We start from the raw sequence: 17729 nt of genomic DNA, 5'->3' as shown, positions 1-17729 counted from the left end.
ATGTTTTCCTCTGAACACTAACCCTCTCTTCTCTCCTCAGAGAAACAAAAGCAGAAGGAGTCTCAGAGATTTTCTGACCCCGTCTGACTCCTCCTCCTCTCACGACTTCTCATCTCTGACCCCAAAACAATAACCTTGAGATTCCTAAACTCAGACGGCTTCACATCAACATCCAACTGGACCAAAAACCTGCATCATCATACGTACTCCACTTCCTGTCAGATACTGCCGTCCTCCCATCGTCCACAGCCGGCTCACTGCCATACGTAGTGCTTCACTTCTCACCTGAAAATACTGGATTTTAAAAAGACCACAATGTTGGGATTTACATTTTTATCATTTTAAGTTTTAGGAGGATTTCACCCTAATTCTCAGTTAGACTAAATCATGTATTCATCACATAAAAACCACAGATCTTTGATTACACAGAAGCAGCCTGTAGCGTTTTAAGAATCATAATTCATCACTAAAAACTAGTCAGACCTTTTCCAAGAAGATACGACGGTACACGTCATTTAAGGTGTTAAAATATTTAAAATGATCAGCTTCTAAGGCGTTATTATGCTGCGTTCCATTTGATCTCGGAAGTCAGAAACTCTGAGCTTCCTGTCTGAAACGTCATCATTAACACTCCCCTGAAGACGCAGTCCGACTTGAAAACTCAGAGAATCTTTACTAACCGATCGAGATCTGATTTCGGAGGTAAATTGAACGCACCATTAATTTGCTCATTGTTGTTTTAATGTTGAGAGAAGCACAGAAGCTCGACTGTGGGATTCTTGTAAATGTACTGAACAGTATTTGCCGTATTTTCTCCATAAATGATTTAAATTATGAAAACATGATCAACATCGTAACTGATTAATTAGCTGTCTCTGATCATAGTAATCGTAAGAGCACACAATGAACACAACATACTTGTAAAAAGACAGCGGTGCCATTTTAAAAGTGCCTTCCTCTGATTTCAGACCAACTTGGCCTTAAATGAAAAGCCAACACACGCCGACTCACCTGTAGTTCGAATCACTCTGCGTCTCGTGTCTTTTAAACAATCATAAACACCTTGAATGTGGACATTATTTTATATGACCTTTTTGTGAATGCACTTTGTTTGAACCTTTAACTAAAACTGTTTGATGATGTGTTTGCAGTTGAGAAATACGACAAAACAAAAACAAAATGATGTAATATTCTTTAAAGGTCACATATTCTCCTCCTCTTCAACAATCAGATTAAATAAGTTTCAAAACCCCTCTATTTCAGCCCTGCTCAGAACAGGCTGTGTCTGTCCCTTTAAATATGTAAATGAGCTGTGTCTGACCACGCCCCCTCTCTGGAAGGGCTTGGGTGTCTCTGACTTTCTCGCTCCATGTCCTATTGTTTACGGTGAGAAGGCAGACTCAGAAGGCAGAACAAACACCTAGCTGTGGGAGTGTCACCCACCTGGGGGAGGGGCTACTGCCCTTTGTGATGTCATGAAGGGAAAATCTCCAAACGGCATGTTTGAGCACACATTTTCTGAAAAGTGGAGCAGACAGAAGACGGAGAGGATGGACTTTTCTCATCATTTGGGGGTTTGTAGACGGACTAGAGACACATGTTAGAGTTAGAGAAACATGGGGAAGTGGATTTTTTCAGAATATGTGACCTTTAATTTAATTTTTTCATCCGTCTCTGAAGTTAAATTTACTTTCTGTCTTTGAATTCAAATCAAAATTCTGCATCATTCCACGGGGAAACCATATTTTCATATCCAGGGACTGTCAACGGGGTCCTGACAGAGGTTGTTGGGAAACATCACATAAAAAGTATTTTTTATGGAATTATAAATTGTACATATAATATATTTGCAGCATCAAAAAAAAAGAGCATATTTAATTTATGCAACAAAAAAAAATGTTTTTAAGATTAGTCGATCTTAATGTCTTGTTTTTTTTCTAAATAACGTTTACAAAAAAACCTTAAAAATACGTCTTATAATATATTGTGAGCATCAGAAAAGAGCATATTTATTTTATGCACAAAAAAAGAGGAAGTGTCTGTTGTGATGTTAAGGATGAAGAAGTTTTACACGATGGTGTGTCGTCGTTCACATGCTGCTTCATGGATGTAAAACTTTGATCTGTTTGTCTTTTAACTGTAATACAGTGTTTGTTCCACTGCTGTCGCATGAAATACTAAATTAATCCACTTAAAGGCAGGGTTGGTGATTTCCTCCAGATCCACTTTTTAAGATTTTGGTTGAAATTGTCTTTATTGTAGACGGAGCACTGAGGGAATGCTACTTTCAGAATCATGTTAGTTTTAGAAAATGACCAACTCTCCCTTTAAAGTTAAACAAACTTCAACTTTGACCCTCAGGTTGATCTCTTTGTTGCTATGACAACGCCAAAAATGGACCACAGACTCTTAAAAGAATGAACCTAATGTAGTTTCTCCCCCCTTGTATTTGAAATGAATTGACTGGACGAGCTCATGCGACAGCGGTGTGTGTTGTATTTATTCCTGTTTGTAGAAAGTGTGTATATATTGATGAAGCCAATCAGGAGACGAAAAACATTCCAGGAATTTAAAAAAAACCACTAGCTTTATTATCTCCACACATTGAAGGAACTTTACTCTTTGATTTTCTGACAGATTTAGAAAACGACTGTTACAAAATGTTCATTTCCTTCACATCTCCAAACTTGTAAAGACGAATACTTGGGAGTGTTCTGTATTGAAAGTCACAGATTTTCTTTATTGTGTTCTTTTTTTTTTACGAGTTTTATTTTGTGTCCCTTTTGAAAAAAAATGTCTAAATGTTTTTGTGACTGCAGCCCGCAGCACAAACATCCCAATGTTTCTCATCCTTAAAGGGGAGTTCCGGTAGTTTTCAACCTCGGCCCAATTTTTTGCACGTTTACAAATGTATAGATTTCAATGAGTTAGTGACTAAAATAGCTAAAATGTTTTGGAGTTGCTTTAGTCGGAAGCAATGAGTAAGTCTAAGTGACAATATCACAGAGAGAGACCTTTATGTTACAGAGGAAGACAATTGATTAACCACCAGACTCCACTGACAAAAACAGTTTCAGAAACAATGAAGTTGATGCTAAAGTGTAACATCCTGCAGTCCCTCGAGTGTCCACTAGAGGCTGGCTGCAGAAGCACAGGAAGTCACATACACACCCATTCAAAAAAGCTGAAATTAAAATGTTTACAGCCTGGTTAAAAAAAAAAAAAAAAGTCGGATTAGCTCACGTCTTGATCACCACTTTTGGATCGCTAATTTTGTCAATGGAGTTTGGTGTTTTTGAATAAAGTGATATAACGGATGTTTCAAAGACTAAAACAAACATCTTGAGCACTCTAAGTCATTCTTAAAAACAAGAATCATTAGCGGTTGTTCTTTGCAGCCTTTACAGCTCGTTTAACGGCTGCAGGCTGAACCAATCGTCTGCAGAAACAGTGTGAATAGATCGGTGATTTAAACACCAACATGTACAAAAGGTTAAAAAAACATGATACTGGAATCCCCCTTTCACAGTCATAACTCACCAGTGTACATAAATAATGACAACAAAATGTGCAGTTGTTGTAAATAAGGGCCTTTTCTGTTTTTGTTTTTTGTATTGTGAGATTGTTGAATGACGTGGAAAAGAAAAAAACAATCAGTGGGGTAAAGGCGGATCTAAGGAGGGTGGGAGGGTTTAAAAAATGAACATAAAAGGAGGGAGGGAGACTTTTTCCACTTGTAAAGGAACTGCGGTAACACGGCGGCTGCACACAGTTTAAATAACTGTAGGGTTCCAGGGTGTTATTTGAAATGTGACATGTTCACCTGTTGTCTTGGTTTGTTGTATAGCGTCTTGCATGTTCCTCCATATACAACTATGTTATCTTAGTGTAGTCCGTAGAGTAGAAACCAGCAAAATATTAAAAAACTGCATCAGCAACGCCGTGTCTGTGGATTCTTCTGCTTTAAATGTGACTTTTTCTTTTTTTTTAACTCTGGTCACAGTCGTAGTTCAGTCTTTGACGCCCCAGAGAGCAGATCAGCTGTTTTGAGTATGAGCTGTTTCCGCATGTTCTCCGCATGGCTGTCCCGGTCCTCGGGTCTCTGCTCGAGGCTCTCGGGCTGCTCCAGAGGGTCGGTTCTCTCCAGAGTCCAGGCGTCCAATCCGGACTGCAGGGAGGCGTTGTGGAGGACGCAGCAGGCGAGCAAGATAGCCGAACTTTTCTCAGGAGAGTACTGCAGAGGAGAGATGATGAGGTAGTTAAATGAGGAGAACAAGCTCTCAGTTTATTCAGTTATTTTTTTATATGAGGGAGACAGCTCTCTACAATGTTTTGAATTTGGACTGCAATACACTTTTTAAACACTAGGTGTCAGAGTTAAATAAATCTGAAACTTATTTATCTAAGAAAACAAAAAAGAAACTTCAAAACAGTCACAATGGTCCCATCTGATTTATGCATAAACATCATTATTACACTCTGATCCAGCAGAATGAAACAGAGCTCAATAGAGTACCTGAAGGTATCCTTTGGTGCCGTCCAAACACCTGAATCTGGTCTGGATGGCCCTGAAGGTCCGGTCCACAATCTCATGTGTAGTCGTGTGAGCCAGATTATACTGAAACTCAGCCGGGGTTTCTGGGTTATCGACCGGCGTCATCAGCCACTTCTTCAGAGGGTAACGACAGTCGCCTGGAGGTAAACAGAGACAACCCCTTTTTTTCATTTTCTCAACCTTTTTAGATTTGACAGGAAATCAGAGAGACTGAAATCCAGGACTCACCCAGCAGCCAGCCATCCTCGACGTCCTGCAGCTGTTTAAAGAGAGCGGATCTCTCCAGAATCTCCGTGTCTTTGAGTCCTCCTGGCCAGGTTTCTGCACTGAGTAAGAGTCCTCGAGCGTTACAGAGCAGCTGACAGCCCACAGAGTGGAAACCCTTTTTGTTCACGAAGGAAAAGTCCTCGCTGTTCGGGGCTTTGATCGTCACCTGAAGAAGGAGGAGAGAAGAGGTGAGAGAGAGGAGAGGTCGCCTGCATGCAGAGTGTTCACAAGTATTAGAATCTACTTTACCTGAACACAGTCCAGCACCCCCAGAACTCCTGGAAATCCTGCAACCCTCTGGAACTCCTGGAAGTTTTGGTCTCTGCTGGCGGGGTCTCTAATGTAATCATTTTTAAAATAAAGCACAGGTTTAAAAATAACTCCATCCAAGCAGACATGCATTTACTGGAGCCAGATGTTGGCTTGTCTTGTCCGTCCACGTGTACTTGTATTTTCATATGTCAGAAAGAAAGTTATGAAAGCTCCAGATTTCATCATAGTAGAGATAATCTCGATAAATCTAAGAGGATGCAGACAGACTTCTGCATGATGATGACTTGTGCACTCCTTCTTTACTTCTGTAAAAACTATTTTTAGCCCAGTTATTTATGATGTAACATAATTTAATAAACTTCATTGAGACATTGTTTACCTCTATCATTTAACACACAGATAAGCCTTAGTGGGGCTAAACATTTGACATGTCTCGATCTGTAAGTGTATAGCAGTAGATGGTTTCATACCTGTTGAAGGTGATGAACTGAGGAGCTTTCTCCACCAGGGCTTTGGTCACGTTTGACACACATCTGGACATGGACGCCTGGCTGATCCCGATAGTATCTCCCATAGACGTCTGAAAAGAGCCGGACGTGTAGAAACCCAAAGCTGCCAACACCTGGACCTCAGGACTGATGGCTCTGGACCTCTGGGTACGTCTGCACAGAGCCTGACACACAAACACACACATACATTCAGAGAGGATTTCTAACAATGTGTTTATTCATCATGATCATATCTGTCTCTCCGTACTGTAATCTGTTCTGCACATTATCCCTGCACTCATGTTCACTTCATTTGTCTGCCTACTCCCCGTTATATTGACTAGTTTCTGCTGATAATATGTCTACACTCATGCAGTTTAACTTATGTCAATACTGTCCATTTACGACTCTGTTTTTGCACATTTACATTTAATCTTCCTTTTTTTTAGACTTAGACTTAGACTTTCTTTATTGTCATTCAAACTTGTAATTTACAGTGCAGATAAGAACAAAATTTCGTTGCATTTGGCTCGTTGTAGTGCAGGATAAAAACAGCAGCAAGTATTTACATATAAAAAATAAAAATAAGGTGCAGATATAAATAGATATAAAAAGAAAAACTATGAGTAAAAATACTATACAGATAAATATATTGCACGTTATATTGTGTTTTACAGTCCAGTGAGGTAGTCCTGTGTGGGGGTTTGAGGGGGAATGGAGGGATTATATTTTCCTGTTCAAAAGTCTTATGGCCTGTGGGAAGAAGCTGTTACAGAACCTGGAAGTTCTGCTTCGGAGGCTGCAGAACCTCTTTCCAGAGTCCAGCAGCGAAAACAGTCCTTGGTGGGGGTGGGAGGTGTTTACTCATATTGTGTGTTAGATAACCTGCTGCTGTAACGCCACAATTTCCCAGTTTGGGATCAATAAAGTCATTCTATTATATTCTATTCTATTAAAAGGTGACAATCAGGCTCACCTCTCTGAGTAACTCCACCAGGTAGAGGATGAAATGTCTGGGGAAGCCAAACTGTGAGAGGAGGAAATGGTCGGAGACAGAGTCCAGGTCAAAGCGGTCCAGGGTTTTTTGTCCTCGGCCATGTAAGAGGAGGTCACAGTCCAGGATGGCTATAGAGATCGCCATTCTGAGGGTCTAAATCAAATACACAGGATGAAATGATTTACCTCAAAGTGCACAAACACACACAAATCCCCAAAAACATGTTTGCAAATTGTCTAGTAAATGCAAATACTGTCACATCCCTGCACAAAATGCACAACTGTGGTTCAATGTATCACATAAAGTGTGTTTCATGTCATGTTTTGATATTTTGCTGCACTACTGTATTAAAAATCAAGTGAAGCTAACATGCTAACTACCTTTAAAAATGGCTGTAAACGTTATTTGTGCTTTTAAATAGTCTGTTAAAAAGTCTTTTGATTATTTTAGTTGAAATGTCTATGAATCGAGAGTAAAGTTTGGGCTTTAATGTTGCATTTTTAATTAAAAAAAAACAAAACAAAAAAAGGCTCTTACCTTTACAGAAGTCGTGCAGCATTTGTAAACAAAACACAAGTAGACGCAGCTTTCTGCGCACATCCGCAGATTCGACACTGTTTTTTGTTTTAAGCGCGCTTGTTTTATATTTAAATGATTGTTTACTGGTAAAAAAAAATACATCGCAATTTTTTTTGGTTTATTACGCTTAGCGTGGCGTTTCCTTAATATTTACAGTCTATGTGAGTTATTTCTCTTTTTTTTTTTCTTTTTTTCTAATATATATATGCCGGACGACAAAAAGTAACGAAAGTGCCGACGTGAAACTGCAATCGACTAAAACACGTCGACATGGAGAAGATAAACAGAAAGTAGCGCAGCCGTTGTTGTCGTTGTAAAACATCGAGAATTGCGCGTCTTAAACACGTGATTTCATGTCGTCTTTTCACGATTGAGTCGCGTTTTATTGGAGCTGCTCTGTAAAGGGGAAAGCGGATGTAAGTTTGACTGTTTTGTTATGAACATAAAGTGTGTCGTATGAAGCTAACGGTTGCTAACGGCTAACGCTTGTTGACCAGGGAGTCACCTCCTCAGTGACCCTCTTATGTCGAGAAATTATTAATAACACAATCAAGTTAAACATTATTAATCTCCCAGAGGTTGTTAAGCAGCGTTTAAAGTAGTTGTCAGTGTTTGTAGTTTGTTATAACTTCCATTTTTAACTCTGATATTTCATGTAAACGTGGAGGCCTCACATGCTAACTCATCACACAAACAGCCACTTCACTCGAAGTTTAATTCTATAAAACCTTCTTATTATTCTGTGTTTGCAGCTAAAAGCTTCTTTAATGTATCATACACAGTGTGCAGGTTGTAAATGTGTAATTTCACGTTATTAAAGCAACACAAATCAGCTGTTTAAATGATTGTTTTGGTTCAGAATCAGCTGATCTGTGTTGTGAAAGTATTAAATATCATAGTCATTATTTATTTATTTACATGTTAGGCACATTAAGTGTATAATATTTTTATTGTTGCAAAGCTGGAATTAGCTCAGCACCTGTTATTCTATAATTTAATGTTATTGTTATTTCCACATGTTTTTATTTCTGTGTATTTTGGGTGAAGTATTTTGTTCATTATTTACTTCTATTATGTATTTACAGGTTTGCTCCAACACATTTGTTCTACTTGTACAGTGACAATAAAGATTTTCTTATCTTAAGATTAAAGCAGCCTGCAGGTAAAGAACAGTTTACTATTCTACAATTCACTTAGCAGACTCTTTTATCCAAAGCGACGTACATCAGAGAGTAAGAACAACACAAGCAAGGATCTAGAAAAAGGGTAACAATGTCAGTAAGAGCAAACGATCAGCTTTGAGTCTGATTGGACACACAGGTGCTGACAGGAAGTGACCAGAGGCAAAGCACAACATGGAGGGCAGTTCTTGAGAGCTCTAATCAGTATAGGAACCATCTTATAAGTCATCGTTATCAAACAAAAACCATCGTCATTACCATCATCATCATCAATAATATGGAGACCATCATCATTAAGTTAGTAGGTATTCATGAAAGAGCTGGGTCTTTAGCTTTTTCTTAAAGGTGCAGAGCAGTGCTTGGTCTACAGGATCCGTATGCACAGTCGTCTTCACTGGCTCAAAGTTGAGGACAAGATGACCGCTTTCCTCCTGGAAGCTTCTGCAAATCAAAACGCCTTTATATCAGTACAGTCTAAACAGAATTTAGAATCATAAACATACGGCACCAGACGAGAGACAACAGACTACGCAGAGCAAACACAGATTTCCCTAAACACACAGTCGAATAGAGAAATGAAAACATGGAAGTCCTCTCCCCTCTTACTCACTACATCAACACTATTTATAGAAAGCAAAAGAAGAAACACCTCGGGGCACTGTATTTGTACGATACTGTGGGTAGTATTTAGAAGTTTATTGCTAAACTAAGCAGGATTTAGTGACTCTGTTAAAAACTGTGATGTCTGGGATGAAGTTAGAAGTGATCGGGTAGCGAGTTACTTTCACAGTAAAAGCTGTTTATTTTGCAAACTTTACACTTGAAGCTGCTGTGGTGGACGTTCGTCTCTTAACATGTTGATCTGTTTCATTTTAGGCTCGTGAAAACATGGACAGTGGCCTGAGTCCGCAGGATAAGAAAGATCTGGACAAGTTCATAAAGTTCTTTGCCTTGAAGGTAAGAGAGCAGTACGATGATAATAATATGAATGTAATACTGCCGTGTTTATCTGAGCTCTGCGGTCAACACACCAGAGGCTCGTGGACGTCCCAAGCTAAGCAAGTCCCCTCAGACGTCCCTCTCCTCAGCACTATTTTCCAGCTCCTCCTGGGGGACCCCGAAGTGCTCCCAGGCCAGACGGGATATATAATCCCTCCAGCGCGCTCTGGGTCTACTCCCACTTTATTATGCTCCTAATTGGCTTTTAAAAAAAACCTGTACAGCACTTTTGATGTTGTTTTAAATGTTCTCTAGAAATAAAACTTTGACTTGACTAAGAACAGCGTGCTCGACAAAACCAGGTCAGGTAGATGTAGCGACACCATAAGAAAACAATTTTAGATCGATGTTAAACACAGGGAAAGAAAATGCTTTATACATATATATGATATATATTCAGAGTTGTAATTGATCTGTGATATTATCAATGGACTTAATATTATCTTTGAATGTTAATCGAGAACATAAGGTAGGTGAAGAAGAGTTATGAGCATATGAAAGTTAATAAAATCAAGGCAAGGAAGAAGAACTTTAAAACAACCCTTTTAACTTGTAAATGTTTCCTTTTAATTTATGTTTAATCTAAATTAGCTCAATGAGCTGTAAGATGTACTCATATCAAATATTTTAATCATAATCAAAAAAGCAGTTTTAATTAAATTGATCATTTCAATTAAATCAATAAAAAGGTTTGTGGTATTTTCATTAAGAAAACCAAACGACAATAAACTAATTAAATTGATTAAAAAGTAAATTTGAAAAGTAAAATTAAACCTAAGAAGAAAAGGTTTAATGTAAAAATGCAGCTTTAATATAAATAATTTACCAAACAATGATGTAAGACTCTAATTAAAAGTTATAGGTTGAAAATAAATGTATTTTATCTTTTATAAATCACTTTATATGGAGAGGGCGCCCTCTGGTGGTTAGTTATAAAAATTAAAATAAATGTATTTTATCTTTTATAAATCACTTTATATGGAGAGGGCGCCCTCTGGTGGTTAGTTATAAAAATTAAAATAAATGTATTTTATCGTTTATAAATCACTTTATATGGAGAGGGCGCCCTCTGGTGGTTAGTTATAAAAATTAAAATAAATGTATTTTATCGTTTATAAATCACTTTATATGGAGAGAGCGCCCTCTGGTGGTTAGTTATAAAAATTAAAATAAATGTATTTTATCGTTTATAAATCACTTTATATGGAGAGGGCGCCCTCTGGTGGTTAGTTATAAAAATTAAAATAAATACATTTTATCGTTTATAAATCACTTTATATGGAGAGGGCGCCCTCTGGTGGTTAGTTATAAAAATTAAAATAAATACATTTTATCGTTTATAAATCACTTTATATGGAGAGAGCGCCCTCTGGTGGTTAGTTATAAAAATTAAAATGTATTTTATCGTTTATAAATCACTTTATATAGAGAGAGCGCCCTCTGGTGGTTAGTTATAAAAATTAAAATGTATTTTATCGTTTATAAATCACTTTATATGGAGAGGGCGCCCTCTGGTGGTTAGTTATAAAAATTAAAATAAATGTATTTTATCGTTTATAAATCACTTTATATGGAGAGGGCGCCCTCTGGTGGTTAGTTATAAAAATTAAAATAAATGTATTTTATCGTTTATAAATCACTTTATATGGAGAGAGCGCCCCCTGGTGGTTAGTTATAAAAATTAAAATAAATGTATTTCATCGTTTATAAATCACTTTATATGGAGAGAGCGCCCTCTGGTGGTTAGTTATAAAAATTAAAATGTATTTTATCGTTTATAAATCACTTTATATGGAGAGGGCGCCCTCTGGTGGTTAGTTATAAAAATTAAAATAAATGTATTTTATCGTTTATAAATCACTTTATATGGAGAGAGCGCCCCCTGGTGGTTAGTTGTTGGTTACTGCACTTAAATAATAAATGAATCAGACTGCTGTTTCTTTGAGTAAATTAAACACAGAAGGCTGGATGAAGAGCTTTTACTTTTAAATAAAATAAATGAAGTTTATTCATATAACTTGAGTAAGATGAACATTTAATCTCTGAGCTCTGTGAACAGTAATGTTTAGAGAATAATTTTACCTCTGAGCTGAGCTTAATGAGCACTATGTAATGAGACTAAATTAGGCGCATAATTTGTGTTTTAACTTGGATGTGTTTGATATGATATGATCAGAGAAGGTAGATATAGATGAAGATGATCTGATTTTTGTTTTTGTCCTGTGTGCAGACAGTCCAGGTGATCGTCCAGGCTCGCCTTGGAGAGAAAATCTGCACTCGCTCATCCTCATCACCGACAGGATCTGATTGGGTAAAGAATAAAACCATTCTTTTATCTTTTAGTATGACTTGACATTAAAGAACATTACCCCATAGGTTAGGTAAGAACCTTGATCTCCCATAAAATAAATACATATAAGTAACATTCGTCAGTGGATGCTTTGGGTCACGAGGGTGTTCTCAGAGATTTTGATTATTATTTTGAATTCTCGTCTTTTTCTAGTTTAATTTAGCCATCAAAGACATCCCCGAGGTGACTCATGAAGCCAAGAAGGCGCTGGCCGGACAACTCCCCGGCATCGGACGCTCCATGTGCGTCGAGATCTCCCTGAAGACGTCGGAGGTAGAACTCTCTGCTTTACTTGTTTTTTTTTTCTTCTTTCATGGAACTATTTTTCACTTTGATGACATTTAGCTGTTCAGGGACTTTTATATCAGATGTTTAGAAAACAGAAAGTCAGGAATATGAGAGCTTGGTGACAAGAAATATGTCATGATAGGTACGTGTCAGAGGATTTCATACATTTTGAACAGAAGGCAGACCACTTCCCATGACATCAAACAACTGTACATTTTGATTTCAGTGGACGTTACTGTCCCTGCATCAATGTTTCTGTCTCTTTATTTCAGGGAGACTCGATGGAGTTGGAGACTTGGTGCCTGGAGATGAACGAAAAGTGAGTGAAATCTGATCTCATTTTCTTACATTCCCCGAATTACAATTAAAGAAAGAAACAGGAATGAAAAATGGATACCGGGGAGTTAAAGTATCACAGGAAACAGAAAAGGAGCTTCTCTCAAGAAAAAACTTGTTTTTCTTTTTCTGCAGGTGTGATAAGGACATCAAGGTGTCGTACACGGTCTACAACCGTCTGTCTGTCCTGCTGAAGTCTCTGCTCGCCATCACCAGAGTAACACCCGCCTACAAACTGTCCAGAAAGCAGGGACATGACTACGTCATTTTATACAGGTCAGTGCTCATCTCTGCAAACAGCTGATTTAACCGACCTCCAAACAGCTGAAGCTGACTTTGATCTGCAAACAGCTGCACTACAACACTCGATCGATTGTATGGCCTTCGCTTTTTACACATTTGGGGTTTCCTTCTCAAACCTTGACATTCTTCTTCATGCAATTTATGTGAAACCTGTTTCACCATCTCTGTCTCTCTTGATTCTAGGATTTACTTTGGGGAAGTCCAGCTGAGTGGACTCGGAGAAGGTAACTGTAAACTCATAACACGACCTCTTCATTTTAATGATGGCTGAGTCAGTTATTCACTGTTTTACTTCAGCTGATGTGGAGATTAAGGTGAATAAATGAATTGTTTGCGTTCCAGCTTTTCAGACGGTGCGGGTCGGTGTTGTCGGCACACCCGTGGGCACAGTCACACTGTCATGCGCGTACCGCACCAACCTGGCCTTCATGTCCAACAGGTAACACACACACACACACACACACATACTAGGTCTTAGGCCCCGTGTCCACTAGCTTCAAAACAATTGCAAAGACACACTGGCCCTCAGACAAAAACGCTAAGTGGACACGTTGCCTAACTAAGAAATAAGATACATTAAGGAAAAGATGTGACATGAGTCTTTTTAAAAAGATATGCATCGACCTATTAGAAGTTTGTGCTTCAAAATGTCCTCTGTCCTCTGCAGACAGTTTGAGCGGTCGGCTCCCATCATGGGGATCATCGTGGATCACTTTGTGGATCCTCCCTGCAGCGGCCAGCGACCTGCAAACATGGGACAGCCCTGCAACTACAGGTGAGTACATTACTCCCACCTTAAAGGAGGTCTATTCTCAGCATTAGTGATGTCAGTCTGGGATACCTGTTGAGCTGTGTTGTGAGACGTGTAGCTCAAAAACCTCGTCAGTAAAATCCCTCAGGTCAGCCTCGGCCTGTAACGCTTCATTCCAGCTGCTGTCTCTTTAAGGCCCGCCCCTCCCACGTGCTCACTCTCCTCCAGTTGGCCTGTTTATTGTCGACATGTATTGGTAACCTTATATATATTAATATGGATTGTATATTCTAAATGTGTGTGTTTGTGCAGAGCTCCAGATGAGGACGACGGAGGACCGTTTGCAGGCGTTCAGGACTCACAGGAGGTCTGCACCACCTCCTTCTCCACCTCCCCTCCCTCTCAGGTAAGAAAAACACACCTTTACTCCTCTTCTTCTTTTTTTTTAATCTCTGTCTTTATCCTGAAACTTCTTCTCTGTTTTCATTTCTATTTTCTCTCTTTGTCTGTTTTCCTTTATTGTATCTGTGTGTGTCTGTGTGTGTGTGCGTGTTATCTCAGTGCGTGTGCACACTGAGCCCTTCGCCCTCTAAACTGTCTAAGCCCCTCCCCCTGGACAGTCTGCAGATTCCATTGGCTCCTGGACTTGTCACTCACACTGTGAGTCTTTGCTGGCCACTGTGAGGGTGTGAGCGTGTGTGATTCACTTCCTAATGAACAACACTCAGATTCATCTTTTCATTTAGGAGTGTGAGTGTGTGAGTGTGTGAGTGTGTGAGCGTGTGAGCGTGTGAGCGTGTGAGTGTGTGAGTGTGTGTGTGCCGCTCCAGGTCGTGTGTGTGTGTGTGTGTGTGTGTGTGTGTGTGTGTGTGTGTGTGTCGCTCCTGGATGTGTCAGACTTTATTTTCACCATCTTGTCTGACTCATTTCAAATTTCATCAACGCAGATCTCCAGATTCTGATCCCGTCTGACTCCCTAACCCTTTTTATTATTTATTTTATTTACTAACCAGAATCTTAGAATTAAGTTTGATCCAAATGAATCCTTCAAAATGTATCTTTCAGGAGGCGAGCGCTCTCAAATCTGACTCACGGAGACGCCATTCATTTTACCAAAAACAAAAGACGAGCATCAGAAATAAACGAGAGAGGGAGATTCAATTCATAAGTGAGGTTTAAGGTGTCATTTCTGCTGCTTTCTTTCATCTAAAACTGCAGCAAAAGATTTAGTTTGTTGGAGTCTTTAGGTAGCGTTGAATCATGGGAGTTGTAGTTTTTAACCTTTTACAGCCTCTGATGCCTTTAACAACTAAATCTATGTGAAGTAGCTCCGACAGAAATCATTTTGACGAGTGAGAACCTTCTTAAAGTCAAATTCACGTCCATGTAAGCCATGTTAAAATCATTTTGTGGCCTTTAAGTTAAGTCCTCCCGAACTCCATTCAAACTCCTTCAGATCCGAGCGCTGAGCCTTAACTTGTCAGCGTCATGTCATGCAGTGTGACTCTGCACATCCATCGTGTTTCGTTCGTTTTCATTCTTCGTTCTTTGTCTCTCTGTGTAGCTCTACGCTTCCAGGTTGTCATACCAGCCTTCAGCTCTAGGGGGAGCTGCTGAGTTCTGTCACCCCACTGCCAATCCAAACCAGGTAAAAAAAAAAAAAACACTCTAAACGACTTATCTCAATGTTCTTCTCGTTTATGTGCTATAACTCTGCTGTGTTCTGTTCCCTCAGGTGTTGCATGCTGGGAAAGAGGGCGGGGTCGTGCTGGTTCCTGCGCAGCCTCCTCATGCAGCTGATGCCCACCTGACCGCAGAACATGCCCCCAACACACCTGGCAGCAGGTAACTCTCTCCTCATCTCCTCAGATTAGCATGAATAACATTTCTGTCTTGTTTGGTTCCCGCTTTACGTCGACTTTACTCTAAAATGTTATCGGAGTTCTTTTTTTATTCACATCGGGTAAATGTGGCCGTTAAGAGTACGTGAGAAACCTTTCTTCATGACTGTTTTCTTAATAAATGTATGAATGAGCCACATTACACATCGTAGATTTACTCTGAGGAATAAACATCGAGGTTATTATTTGATTAAACGTGACAGCGTCTCGTCTCTCTCCTCAGCGGTGATGATGACGGTCTGTCGAACAGCGGCGAGGGACGCAGGGACGAAGTACGGAGGAGCGTTTCTCCCTCCGACCCCGTGGAGTCGCTCAACGCCTTCACGAGGAAAGTCGGAGCGTTTGTTAATAAACCCAGCGCACAGGTACATCGAACATATTTTTCCATTTCTTTCCAAAGTAACATCAATCTGAGGTGATGTTCTGAGCTGAGATACGGTCTGCAGCTTCATGTTTGTGTGTTCCTGTGTGTGTGTGTGTGTGTGTGTAGATCACAGCAGCCAGTCTGGATCTTCCGTTTGCTGCGTTCGCTCCTCGAGGCCTCGACTCCGAGGACAATGACCCCATGGTAAGATTTAGAGCGATATTTACGCTTGTCACTAAAAGTCTTTTCTTCATAAAGCAGAAGTCTTTTGTTTGTATCTAGAAAGGAAAATGTAAACATCAGTGTGTGTGTGTGTGTGTTCAGGTGCAGCCTCCAGACTCTCCTCCATGCCCCTCCCCCCTGCAGGCCAGTCTCCACTCTCAGGGCTCGGAGGGATCAGGGCCACAGGACGACTTTGTCATGATTGACTTTGTACGTATTATTAACGTCCGTTTTGTTTCAGTGTCAGAACAAACCCCAGAAATGAAGTTGTGCATGTTGACCCAGCGTCTGTGTCCGTGTTTCAGCGTCCAGCCTTCTCTAAAGACGACTTGTTGCCGATGGATTTGGGAACGTTTTACCGCGAGTTTCAAAACCCTCCTCAGCTGGCGAGCCTCTCTCTGCACATCAGCTCTCAGTCCATGGCAGACGACCTGGTAACACACTCTTCACTTTAAACCCACATTCACTCCCAAAGATAAAAAACTGGTCATTTAAAGTTCATTTTTGTCTTTTTGCTGCTGCAGGACTCTCTGCCCGAGAAACTGGCCGTCTACGAGAAAAACATTGACGAGTTTGACGCCTTCGTGGACATGCTCCAGTAGAAGACGAGCGAGGGGTTAACGTGAGGAAAGACTATATAAGAATGAAAGGGAGAAGCAGACTGTGTCGTTGTTTGTCCTTTGAGAATCACACATTTCTCTCTCTTCCTGGCACGTTCACACCTCCTCTCTGACCAGCCTGTACAGATCGTCCTCGCCACTGTAAATACCCATCATCTTGTCGGGGAAAGTTAAGACGCTTAAAAAAAAGATCACAATCGCCCTCTGTGTAGTCACGATAAGTTCAACGGTAGCTCGCCCCCTCCTGAGTATGTGAGCTTGTTCTCTTCATCATGGCCTTTCTGACTCTAAAATCAAAACAATCCTCGGGTATTTGTTTCATCTTTAAAAAGCTGGTCTTTGAGAATCACTTTCATTTAGCCTTAACGGTGCAAATCTAGTGTCTAGCACATTAAAAACCGACAGTCTTGCATCATCATTCGAGGGTTCACTGCCTTGCTTGAAGAAAACTGACTCATTTTACCCACGCCAGGTGTCTCCCAGCAGGTCTGGGGAGTCAAATTGCCAACTTAAAAACCCCCCAAAAATGGATTTCACATGAACTGAATGCTTTCTTTGTGTGTACAGAGGAGATAGTTCCATTCTTAAATGCAACCACAAGCCAGTTTGTATATCACTCTTAGCGAAAACTAACGCAACAGCCCTGCAAGAAATACTAAGACAACTTAACGCTAATTCAAGAGAAGATTTCCTGCAGGGTTTGTCGTGTTAGCCTGTTAGTTTTAGCCTCCTAGACGACTGCTAACCGAGTGTGCTAACTGTACCACATGCTTGAGTATATTTAGGTTTTTTTTGTTGAACTCGTTTTTGCAGCCGTCTCCAGAAGGAACCACGTCATCCTCCACGACTGTTTGGTTGAGAGCTTTAATTTAAATGTTTCTTTGCTGTTGTTGGTCTTAATGTCCTGATAAATAAAGCATGGCTGCTCTGTTCAAACTGATGCTCTCCGTCTACAAGTGTCTGAATGATGCGTACAGGTCATTACCCTCTGTCTATAAACCCCTCTATTTCAGCCCTGCTCAGAACAGGCTGTGTCTGTACCTTTAAATATGTAAATGAGCTGTGTCTGACCACGCCCCCTCTCTGGAAGGGCTCGGGTGTACTCTGTGCTTTCTCGCTCCATGTCCTATTGTTTACGGTGAGAAGGCAGACTCAGAGGGCAGAACAAACACCTAGCTGTGGGAGGGGCTACTGCCCTTTGTGATGTCATGAAGGGAAAATCTCCAAACGGCCTGTTTGAGCACATTTTCTGAAA

The 17729-nt window shown here is 40.1% G+C and overlaps 3 protein-coding genes across 4 annotated transcripts in view; 2 read left to right on the top strand and 1 right to left on the bottom strand.

Moving 5' to 3' along the window:
• Nucleotides 1–3238, top strand: part of creb3l1 (cAMP responsive element binding protein 3-like 1) — a 28438-nt gene extending 25200 nt beyond the window's left edge. Inside the window, exon 13 of the mRNA XM_020654343.3 lies at nt 41–3238. Coding sequence (XP_020509999.1) covers nt 41–77 — 37 coding nt within the window. The 3' untranslated portion in view covers nt 78–3238. The remainder of the gene's footprint in view (nt 1–40) is intronic.
• harbi1 (harbinger transposase derived 1) lies at nt 2566–7173 on the bottom strand. The gene is made up of 7 exons (XM_020654339.3): nt 7118–7173; nt 6560–6725; nt 5566–5768; nt 5072–5159; nt 4784–4988; nt 4517–4692; nt 2566–4234 (listed from the first exon to the last, which is right to left on the bottom strand). The coding sequence occupies exons 2-7, from the start codon at nt 6722–6724 to the stop codon at nt 3998–4000; spliced, it is 1074 nt and encodes a 357-aa protein (XP_020509995.1). The 5' UTR covers nt 6725; nt 7118–7173; the 3' UTR covers nt 2566–3997.
• A 236-nt stretch (nt 7174–7409) lies between these two features.
• On the top strand, nt 7410–17414 carry atg13 (ATG13 autophagy related 13 homolog (S. cerevisiae)). 2 transcript variants are annotated; one of them, XM_020654358.3, is made up of 18 exons: nt 7410–7575; nt 9217–9297; nt 11570–11650; nt 11843–11962; nt 12250–12296; nt 12449–12589; nt 12800–12840; nt 12959–13055; nt 13284–13391; nt 13680–13773; nt 13929–14027; nt 14932–15015; nt 15103–15212; nt 15492–15633; nt 15759–15836; nt 15957–16064; nt 16160–16288; nt 16379–17414. In XM_020654358.3, the coding sequence occupies exons 2-18, from the start codon at nt 9229–9231 to the stop codon at nt 16454–16456; spliced, it is 1626 nt and encodes a 541-aa protein (XP_020510014.1). In that variant the 5' UTR covers nt 7410–7575; nt 9217–9228; the 3' UTR covers nt 16457–17414. The 2 variants fall into 2 exon arrangements, with proteins under 2 accessions (XP_020510014.1, XP_020510016.1); XM_020654360.3 differs by lacking the exon at nt 13929–14027.
• The last annotated feature ends 315 nt before the right edge of the window (nt 17415–17729 follow it).

The sequence above is a fragment of the Labrus bergylta genome, chromosome 24 (assembly GCF_963930695.1).
Source record: "Labrus bergylta chromosome 24, fLabBer1.1, whole genome shotgun sequence".
NCBI classification, from domain to species: domain Eukaryota; kingdom Metazoa; phylum Chordata; class Actinopteri; order Labriformes; family Labridae; genus Labrus; species Labrus bergylta.
This window is presented reverse-complemented; position numbering and strand designations above follow the sequence as displayed.